The sequence below is a fragment of the Formica exsecta genome, unplaced genomic scaffold, assembly GCF_003651465.1.
Source record: "Formica exsecta isolate Colony F162 unplaced genomic scaffold, ASM365146v1 scaffold971, whole genome shotgun sequence".
NCBI lineage: Eukaryota > Metazoa > Arthropoda > Insecta > Hymenoptera > Formicidae > Formica > Formica exsecta.
In genome coordinates, this window is record NW_021853734.1 from 21,786 (window position 1) to 33,119 (window position 11,334).

The window sequence follows — 11,334 nt, forward strand, 5'->3', positions numbered from 1 at the left end:
AAAGTTATGATTTCACAATTTTAATGATTTTTCTATTATAAAATAAAGAAAAATAAAGGTTGTTTACATTGTATTTACGTAGATCAGACGTGGAAAAAGTGTTTCTTTACATTTCCAGAGACGAAGCTCTTTGGGTTTTTTTACTTTCCACGCAAAGCGAGGTTCAACGCAAACCTATGTGTCTAGTTTTTTTATAGTGGAGCCCACTGCGTCCACGCATATACTTTCCCATCCACACAACAATTGTGGGGCGGATGGTCTCTCTGTCTCTATATTATTATCCAAATGTTAACTTTAAATATCTCAGAAACTATAAGAGACCGCCGGTTAAGTTATAAGGAAAAATTACTCAGGGTTATGTCCTTGACAACGTATGTCAAGGTCAAAGTCATCGGTGAGGTGTAACCTAATATGCATATTTACCAAAAAGACTTATTTTGATGTTTTTTTAAACATGTTTTGATCACTTTATTAACATTTTAGATGAATATAATGATTTTAGATGAATATAGAAATCCTATCATTATATTCAGCAATTAAAAAAAAAAGGGATACTTGTATAATACATACAGGGTGAGGAAAAAGTATGGAAACCCTGAAAAATTTCGAAAAATATAAGTTTTACAGAAAATTATTTCGAATAAAAGTTGTGGGGTTTAAAAAGATCTATTTACTGATCTTATTAGTTTGGATTTGGATGGCGTCGCCAAGGTCAAGATAAGATCACCTTGAATTTTTTAAATGGAAACCCCTATTTTTTATTACATATTCTTGTAGCCCTTGTCGAGACCTTTTCAAAACACTATAATAAAGTATTTTTTCATTAAGTATTTTTCGAGTTATTTTATATCTTAATCTGACATATTTTGATATAAAAAATAAAATATCTCGTAAAATATTTAGTTTTCGATAATCTTACCGTAATACTTTTATGTACAGAATAATGAGACAAATAAATTAGTGTAAAAGAAAACAAATAATTGTTAAAAAAAACACATTATAAATAATTACACATTTTTTCTTGAAATTATTTTTTCTATATCAATTGATTTGGCTCATTATTCAGTACATAAAAGTATTACGGTAAGATTATCGAAAACTAAATATTTTACGAGATATTTTATTTTTTATATCAAAATATGTCAGATTAAGATATAAAATAACTCGAAAAATACTTAATGAAAATATACTTTATTATAGTGTTTTGAAAAGATCTCGACAAGAATATGTAATAAAAAATAGGGGTTTCCATTAAAAAAATTCAAGGTGACTTTGTTCTAACTTTGGCGACGCCATGCAAATCCAAACTAATAAGATCAGTAAATAGATCTTTTTAAATCCCACAACTTTTATTCGAAAGAATTTTCTATAAAACTTATAGCGTCTTCCATTGAGAAAAACTCGCAGCACTGAGTGCTTGAAGCGTATATCATTGGTAATATTAATGAGCATGTTCTGAATGCTGCACATTTCATTGGGAATGTAAAATGCTCTCAATTCGCACTGAGAGTAGTTTGCACTCCCAATGAAATGTGCAGCATTCAAAATATGCTCATTAATATTACCAATGATATACGTTTCAAGCACTCAGTGCTGTGAGTTTTTCCCAATGGAAGACGCTATTATATTTTTCGAAATTTTTCAGGGTTTCCATATTTTTTCCTTACCCTGTATATATGTGTATAAAACATAATGTGTAAAATTTAATGTAATTACATTATAATTTACATGTAATTACATTTATAATTTACATTACACTTTTGAGGCAGAAACCGGTCTTTTTTATCTATCGTTTTTTATTAAAAATATATATCTTTTGTACATAAATATATATCTTTTGTATCATGTGTTCCCAAAACCACTAAATATTCTGTTAATATTGGTTTTCTGATCAATTTAAAAACAATTCTTTCTTAGTGAAAATATCAAAGCATCAATAATTTTCGAGTTATAAACAAAAATTATAAATAAGAAAGGTTTTCTTGAAATGTTAAAATATGAAAAGAAAGGCTTTTCACAAACCAAATTTTATGTATACTCAAGAGATTAACAAGAGAATCACGTTCTTTCTTTAGTTAATTTCAAATAATAATTACTTTAATATAATTTTAACTTGAGATTTGCTTATAAAGATATATGATGGAATTGGGGTAACTGAAAAAATGGCAGCCTCTCTTAGGTAGCTTGAAAAAATGACAGCCTCTCTCGACATTCTCGCTAAGGAAAAACTGACTCCAAATTGATTGGAGAATCTACTATTAAAAGAACATATAATGGTTTTTGCCCCTTCCTATACACACACATATACATAGTGAACGCCAAAAGTTCTGGAACGGTCAAGTATCCCAAACAATAAGTGTTTTAGCAAAAAATGTTTTAACTCTTATATCTCAAAAACTATTACTTGGAATAAAAAATCGCAAATACTTTTATTATTTAATTTTTCGAGAGTTTTTCTGCTATACTATTTTAAATCAAATTTTAGGTCACCTGTATATGAGAGCGCATCTATGTATATATTTTTGTTTAAAATGCATTCAATATCATAAAATATGTATGTAAAATAAATAATACCTTGTATATATTTAACTTTATATTATTTAAATTAATTATTAAAAGTCTTTTCTGAAGAGCTTTTTGTATGTTATAAATTTTACAGGGTAGAAAAGCAAAAATGGAATAATAAGATAAATATTTAAGACTCAATTTGTGTAAGAATGATGAAATATTTAAGACTCAAGATTGAGAGAGAAATGGAAATACGAGCATTAACGTTAAAGAAATTGATTAAGATTGCAACGTAAAATACACAGTAAATCTAAATATAGTTATAAGAGAGAACGTGTACTACATTTTTATAGTTTATACAACATAACAATATACCAAAAGCGTGACTTAAGGAAAAAAAGGAGACATGATACCGTCACCACAGGTTCTAAATGCATAGATAGCATAAAATAAAATAAATAGGAATTTTTGGATAGGTTCGTATTTGAAACAATGTCGATGGGTTGGGTTCCTCATTATAGAATAAAATATCAAGAAAATATTTGCAATATAATTTAAGACAAACTCCCCTTAAATTGATTGACTTTGTCATAATAACTTAATAACATAATAACTTCTGAATTGATTTGTAAGATTCTGCTGTACAAATTTAATATTAATATATTCTTTCCAACACTAAAATTTATCTGTACAAATTTATTATGTACATATACACATGCACGCGCGCGTACACATACACACATACACGCGCGCACACACGTACATACACACGCACGCACATACACACGCCACGCACGCACACACTCTCTCTCCTTCTCTTTATATCATCTATTAATTTATTTATAAAAATGTTTTTTTCCTAACATATTATAATCATATTACTTAAATTCGGAAAATAAGGTAGATTTCTTGTGCGATTTTAAAATAGTTAGAAGTATTTTTGTTTGACACTGAATAGTGCTTTAAAATTAAGAATCTGCGCGAATTTCCAAAAACTTTACATGCTATTTCCTATGTAGATGATATTGTTCAACTTATTCATCATTTCTTTCTTTGTCATTAATTCCTATTTATAATATTAACATTCCAAGATCTTTTGAATCATGATGCAAATTTAAATGATCCCCATTATTGTAAATATCATGTAACAAAATGAATACTTACAAAATAATACGGTGGTTGTTGTGGCGATATTAGAGGTTTCAGGACTTTAGGAGGATTGTCAAATTGAGATGAAGGTATTGGCTCACTTTGAGATAGACTTTGGAAATTAGATTTCTTTGCTCGAGGAATTGATGCAAGTGGCACGCTAGTAAGATTGGCAGAGAAAGAGTCTGTAGGAAGAGCAGGACTTCCATCTAATATTCCCTCCTCTGTTTTCTTACTTGTTGACTTCTGCTTTGGCGGTCGCGTTACCAATGCCGATATTTTCGCCAATTCTGGACTAGGTTCCCGCTTGACTTCTTCATCAGGTTTCTTCACAAGTGGTTTAATAGTTCTGCACAAAACAAACAACTAGTCAATAGTTGTATCTATGGAAAAACTAAATTATAAAAAATTTATCAGGACTTTGCTGAATTGTGAAATATATACAAAAATATACAAAAATTTCATGATATAAAAGTTTCTATTTTCAATAAGCAAATAAAAATGCACCAACAAATTTAAATAAATGTTTATATCACAAGACAAACTTTGCGTAAAGATAATAAAAGTTAACAATAAATATTGAAATTCTCTGACATAAAATTGTTAACAAAAATATGATTAATGACTTACATTTTCTTCATAGGGGCATTATCTGGTGTAGCTGGTCTAGGAGAAGCTGTACCTAATTTTAATGTTATTTTTGGTACAGCTTCTGGATTCTTATCCTCCTTCTGTAATACATACATAATAAATTGCTTATTGCTATTTAATATCATTATCATTGCTATTTTATATCATTATTGAAAGCTAACAAAGTACCATATTTTTCTTATTTGAATCTTTTTCCTTCTTTTTATCTTTCTTCTCCTTCTTTTCTTTAAGTTTTTCTAGCTTCTCGCGTTTCTCAGTTTTTTCCTTCTTCTCCTTCACTTTCTCGCCTTTATCTTTGTGTTTCTCTTTTTTATCTTTCTTTTTCTTTAACTTATCTTTCTTTTCTTTCTTATGTTCTTTAGACTTCTGAAAATTTTATATAAAAAATACTATAAATATAAAAATTATTAAATACACAGGAACTACCGAATTAGTGTTGGCTGGGATAAAACTATAATATATGACACATAGGCATAAAGAAAAATACATTATCATGCACATATACACAAATTACTTTTTCCGAAATATTTCTCCAAAAATATTATGATAAAATACAGCCAAAACATTTGGATATCTCGAATGTGTTCTCGTACCGAATTTACCATATCATTCTTCTCTGTTTTTTCAGTTTTAGGATTTTTCGATGGTGGTATTTGCGCGACGGATACTGGTGTAGCAAGCGTGATTGGTGCGACAGGTGCAGACACTATAGGCGGTGAAACGCCTATAGGCGGTACCTTTTCAGGTACTTTTATGAAAGGCAATTCTTTATTTGGTTTAAACATTTTCGTAAGTTTATTATCCACCTTCTCTTTGTCTGCTTTTTCATTCTCGCCTTGAATCGATGAAGATGTTAACTCGACTGGTGAGGGAATTAGTGACTTTTCACGTTCTACCGGCTTAATTTTGGGCAATGCAAAATCTTCGGGCTTTATGGATGGATTGAGAAAGCGCGGTGGTAGAGGTAAATTGGGCATTGCGGGATGAGGCCCTGGCCCACCTCGGCCCAATGGCAATGGGAATCGCGTGAACATTGGATGAGGTATTAAACCAGGTGCCGAAGGAAACGTAGGGAAAAAGGGAAACGGAAGTGTAGACGGAAGAGTAGGTGGCTCTCTGTGTAACGACGGCTCAGGTGCCTGCGGTGTTTTTGGCCGATCTGGTATGTCCAGTTCTGCTGCATCATTCAGAAACTTTGTCTGAAAAATGGTGATCACCAACAAGATACATTAATGTTAAAACTTTGTATAAAAAAAAAATATAGCACACAATGAAAGAGTTATTGCTAGAGACAAAATCGATTTCACGTTAATTAAAGAAGCTATAAGTATATACAAGTAAATCTTTGATATTCTATATACGCGCGTGTATAATACTTAAGTACATAATGATGATATATTCTACCTTCTTTGGGCTGACACATTGTTTTGGACTCTTCAATTTAGATTCTTTCTTCTTGCCGCTTTTCTCTTTCTTCTTTCGCTTTTGCTCTGATACAGTGGGTACATTCAATTCGGGAGTTTTCGGTGTGCTAGGTGTACCTGGCGGCGAGATGTCCGCATCGTCGAATATATAAACGTCCGACTCTGAACTCTGTACGTCCGCCAAATCAGCGTCCGATTGCACATGCACATCCGGCGTGTGCGGTGTTCTTTTCTCTTCGCGTCCTCCTTTCGCCTCTGTGTCGTTACGATGTGTATGCTTCTCCATATTGTCGACATCTATTATTAACTCCGGCGAGTTCTCGCGCGAATCGAGAATATCTTTATGCTTATGCGGTTCCGATATCTCCTTGTCCTTGTCTTTTTCTTCACGCGGTTTCGATATCTTCTTGAATATGTTTAATTTCTGTTTATCCGGCTCTGACGGTAATTTATCAATAGTATCCTCTTTTTTCTCGATAGTAGGAGAGTCATCTATCAGATCTATCGTCTTCTCGTTCTTTACTTTCGGCTGCGCGACTTTTGATGGTTTCGAACTACCAACGACTGACTTCGGTGACGCAATCTTCGGTGTGGACGGTCTGCTGGCTGTAAGCTCTTGTAGCATAGTGGATTGCGCTTTGCCACCACCCGGCTTTAATGGCTTTAGCTTGGCCAACTCCTTCATTCCAACCAATTTTTTTATCTTGCTCTCATCCATCTTATCCGGCTTAAACAATTCTTTCGCGCCTTTTTTCTTCTTGTTCTCCTTGTCGAGTTTACGATTCTCTGGACCTTTCTTTACAATCTTCTTCGGTTTCTTTTCGCACTTCAATTCAGGTGGTACCATCGGATAAGAACTCGGTTGTGGCGAATCCGATCGTACTTGATGCGGCGTTCTCGCCTCAGGTAATTTTCCTTCTCGGGCAGGTGATAAAAAACCGGAAGTGGTCATCATAACGCTGCTTATTTCACGTAATGGTCTACCTTCCTCCAAAATTTTTGCCCGCTTCGGTATGGAGCTTTCGAAAGATACCGGATCGCCTGGCCGTTTGAAAATTACTTGCGGCGACATTCTATGAGGTGATGTGTTATTCGAATTGCTTGATGATGTCGCACTGCTAGATGTCAGATCTGTTGTACCATTCATTAAACTTTCATTCTTATCTGGTATATATTCTTCTGTAATTTTATTATATATTATCAATATAAATATAAATATAAATTAATGTAATTATTTTATTATGAAAAGTATTACACAATATAGAAAATATAATTTATTATCATACCTTCAGTATCTGGATACATAGCTGGTAAATGTTCATGTATATGCACTGATCTAGTGACAACTTCACGACTGCCCGGCTTTAAAAAATTTAAATGATTTTCACGCCGAACTGGATATTTTGGTATCTGTATAGGACATGGAACAGAATCTACATTTTTAACATACTCAGCTAATTCCTGTATGTCAATATTCATATGCTGAAATGTTAACCCTAAATCATCAAGATTTGGTTCTGTCCTTCCCACTGTAAAATAAAAATATCGTGAATCCTATGAAAATATCTATGTATGTACATATGTTTATATTGTATATAAACATTAATTAAAACATTAATTAAAACATTAATTACTAGTTATAACAAACATAAAAGAATAAATAATTTATTTAAAGTACTTAATATTAACAAAATCTTAAGAATGTAAAAAATATCATCTAAAATATATAAATCTTATTTATTATTTTTATTTGCTAAACTGTATAGAAGAAGTAAAAAAAGCAATCATTGCTAAAATTGATAATAGCTACTCACAAACTTCTGCATATTGATGTGTCAACCTTGAGATACGTAACATATATTCTTGCATAAGATCTACCATAAATTCTAGAGGCGTAGAATTAATAGAGTGCCATCCTATCATCTGACAGATCTGAGCAACAACTATTTTTAAAATGCTTCGACTATATTCACCTGACATTTTTTCCTATAAATATTATTAAAATATATTTGAATGTTTTGATACAGCATTCTTTAAAACAATACATTTTGTAAACTGTATGTTAATATGTTAATAATAAAAATATATAACAAATGTACACAATAAAGAAGAAAACCAAATTTTATGGATATAATTGTATTTAAATAAAATCTCGTATACATCTATATATTCATACGTGCAATAGTAAAAAAAAAAAATATATTTATTACTATTTCTAAAATTATATGCTATGTGAGAGAGATTACACATACTTATCTTGTAATCTTTCTTTGTACATACAATGCTGAATAATTACAATAATGTTACACATACACACAAAACATAAATTTCATAGAAAAAGATAAAATCTCTCTCAATCGAGTAACTAATATCCTTAACTGTATAAATTGTAGATCAGCCAAAGAGGGTAACCATACCAAGCTCGAAGTATTTTTATTTTGCAACAGGATCGAGAAAAGAGAATAAACGTGATTAGGCAGCATTGACTCACCTGGATACCCGCGATATGACGGCAAAAGAATATTTTCCAAACTTCGAATCAAGTTTCACATCGTTAACACGATTGATGTCATCTCAGTCTATGCGAGCACTTTCGTTTTTTTACGCGCACTAAATTGTAACGATGCAACGCAAACTTTACAGCTCGCATGCCGCCATTCCCATATCTTCTCTGACTTTTCCTCTGTAAATACCATAGACATAGTATATCTAGACCGAGCGTTTGCCTTTATTTAAAGAGTGGGGGTAAAGATGCACGTAGAAAAGGACATACTCTTTCGCTATGCTACATGCGAGTGAGAGAGAACGCAAGGGGCACGGAACAGAGTTACGTCCTTTTCTACCTGCACCTCGGCTCCCACTCCTCAACACTCGGTCTAGATATACTATGTCTATGGTAAATACCATTGAGCTCTGTTAAGCCCGTTCTACATTGATTGCATGTCGTCAGTCGCAAGCAAATCGACCAATCACAGTCGATTATTCCGTCGAATATTCGACTGTGATTGGTCGATTTGCTTGCGACTGGCGACATGCGATCAATGTAGAACGGGCTTTAATTGAAGATTGAAGATTAAAGATTGGAATTTGACTAATCAGAACAAAAGGGACTAAAATTTCTTTGTCCTGATTGGTCAAATTTCAATCTTCAATTTTTAATCTCAATCTTCAATGCGTAGTCTGATACGGGCTTAAGGCCGTATTACACTATGGGTTGCGGGCTCGGTTGCGGTTACACACACAAATTGGCATAGCTGCATATGCATAGCATAAAGCCCGTATCAGACTACGCATTGCCCGTATCAGACAATGCATTGAAAATTGAAGATTGAAAATTAAAGATTGGGATTTGACCAATCAGAACAAAAGGGACTAAAATTTCTTTATTCTGATTGGTCAAATTTCAATCTTGAATCTTGAATCTCAATCTTCAATGCGTAGTCTGATACGGGCTTTAGGGTTATGGTTGACGATTACGGATTGACCAATCAGAGCAAAGCAGCTTGCCGGTTGATTGGTCAATCCGCAACTATCAACCGTAACCCCAACCACAACCGAGCCCGCAACCCGTAGTGTAATACGGCCTTTAAGGTGCGAACTCATGCAGCGGAATAGCGTAATGGCTTCTGCACACAGGACGCGGAAACGCTTGCCGCGCGGCAAAAGGCGATGCGGTAGCCAATCAACTTACAACTTTTCCATTAGAGCGAAAAATTGATTGACTACCGCGTAGTCTGTTGCCGCGCGGCAAGCGTTTCCGCGTCCTGTGTGCAGAAGCCATAAAGGTAACATCTTATGGGCAGTGAAAAGCAGCAGCAGTTTAGTAACTAACTAGCATTGTTTGGTGATTTTACAGAATTGCTGCGCTGCCCATGAAATAGGTTTTCTGCAGTGTTTTAAATCGTTAATCTCAATTTCAATATTAATTGAGATATAACCGAATGAGTAATTATTTTTATAATTATAGTTCCTACAAACTTACCTCTGGTGATTCCATACTTTAGAATATATGTACATATATAACCAAAACACAGCTTTTACTGCTTTGCTGTTCAACAGGATGAACTTCAAACAGCAAAAACTTGCGCCGGAAGTACGTCACCGATTCTAGTTACTTTCTAAACTGCTGCTGCTTTTCACTGCTCCCTAAAGCCTGTATCAAGGTACATTTTTACGAGCCGCTGAAATCGATCGTTTGAGCGACAAAAAGGATCGAAATGGACGAATGAGTGACCACGGTCTGGTCGCTGATTCGTCCATTTATATCACGTGATTCTTTTTGTCGCTCAAACGATCGATTTCAGCGGCTCGTGAAAATGTACCTTTAGACTACGCATTGAAAATTAAAGATTAAAGATTAAAGATTAAAATTTGACTAATCAGAACAAAAGGGACTACAATTTCTTTATTTTGATTGGTCAAATTTCAATCTTGAATCTTGAATCTCAATCTTCAATGCGTAGTCTGATACGGGCTTAACGCGGAACGAGAGCACGACCAATCGCGAGAGTTCCGCAATTTTCGCTACGTAGATTCCACAGACTTCTATATATTACTAGACTGCTAACTCCTACGAAATACATGGCCCCGAAAAGTATGTACACAACATATGCGCATACAGCACATACACAAAAACACTTTTCGTCTGTACCATAGACATATAGAATGGACTGAGCGTTGCGATAGACAAACGCTTGTTTATCTCGCAATGCTCAATCCAGTCTATATATTTATGATCTGTACACATCGGTCATATTACATATCTTTTTTTCTTTTTTTTTGTTACGGAGGGGAAATGCTTTTACGCATACCCCGCCTCGATGAGGTTCGAGGCGGGGTTATGTAGGACTCACCCTCGGCTTAAACAAACAGCCGAGGGACTGCCCACTAAAACCCCTCCGGGTGGCCTACACCTGGGCGTTGTTGAAGGCCTCTCCGGAAACTGGCATTTGCACTACTTCGGAGAAGCCTTCCGCCCACGAGCCTAGCCCGCTGGAGGGGGAGTCAGGGTCCCCGTTGTTGTGGGGGCTCCCGCTCGTACTGGGGAGAGGGGGACCACCACCCCTCTCACCCACATCCCGCCGTTGGCGCGGCGGGGTTGGCGTGGCCGGGCCCAGGTACCCCACCTGGGTCTCCGGCCACCGGGCCCGGCTTGGGATAGGGCGTTTCCGACGAGACGAGAGCCCCTTCCCCCCAACCCGCTCGGGCCCTGCGCATCTGCGGAGGGAGTTGATGAGGACCGGAGCCAATAGGCCCCAGGTCCGCTCCCCCCACTCGCGCCACCCCGCTGCTGGGGAAGGTTTTGTGGGCGACGGGGGACAACAGTCCCCGCGCCCGTCAACCCCCCCCCCCGATGGGGCCTCCTGGCACGACGTCTCGCGCCTCCGCGACTGAAAGACGTGGAGGGTTGGCGGGTCCTGCCAGCAAAAGGTCCTCCCCCTTCCGCCTCCGGTCACGCCTCCGCGCCCGAGGGCTCCCCGGCGTCCGCCAGGGAGTCGCTCCCTCTCTCTCTCGGCCTCCTCCTTCTGCAGCATGAGGGCTTCGCAGAAGGAAGAGACTGCCTTCCAGGACTTCCCGCTCTCAAGCATCGCCGCAACAATGC

General features: G+C 35.9%; 1 protein-coding gene across 3 annotated transcripts in view; it reads right to left on the bottom strand.

Moving 5' to 3' along the window:
- LOC115245413 (transcription initiation factor TFIID subunit 3) overlaps positions 1 to 8,472 on the bottom strand; it is an 18,362-nt gene extending 9,890 nt beyond the window's left edge. Inside the window, exons 1-8 of one of the 3 annotated variants that reach the window (XM_029823721.1) lie at positions 8,224 to 8,472; positions 7,547 to 7,718; positions 7,019 to 7,261; positions 5,713 to 6,911; positions 4,902 to 5,507; positions 4,477 to 4,674; positions 4,288 to 4,388; positions 3,894 to 4,006 (exon numbers count right to left, since the gene is read on the bottom strand). In XM_029823721.1, the coding sequence (XP_029679581.1) occupies positions 3,894 to 4,006; positions 4,288 to 4,388; positions 4,477 to 4,674; positions 4,902 to 5,507; positions 5,713 to 6,911; positions 7,019 to 7,261; positions 7,547 to 7,712 (2,626 nt within the window). In that variant the 5' untranslated portion in view covers positions 7,713 to 7,718; positions 8,224 to 8,472. Of the gene's footprint in view, positions 1 to 3,672; positions 4,007 to 4,287; positions 4,389 to 4,476; positions 4,675 to 4,901; positions 5,508 to 5,712; positions 6,912 to 7,018; positions 7,262 to 7,546; positions 7,719 to 8,223 lie in introns of all 3 variants that reach the window. The other 2 variants (XM_029823720.1, XM_029823722.1) reach the window with 2 other exon arrangements.
- Between the last annotated feature and the right edge of the window lie 2,862 nt (positions 8,473 to 11,334).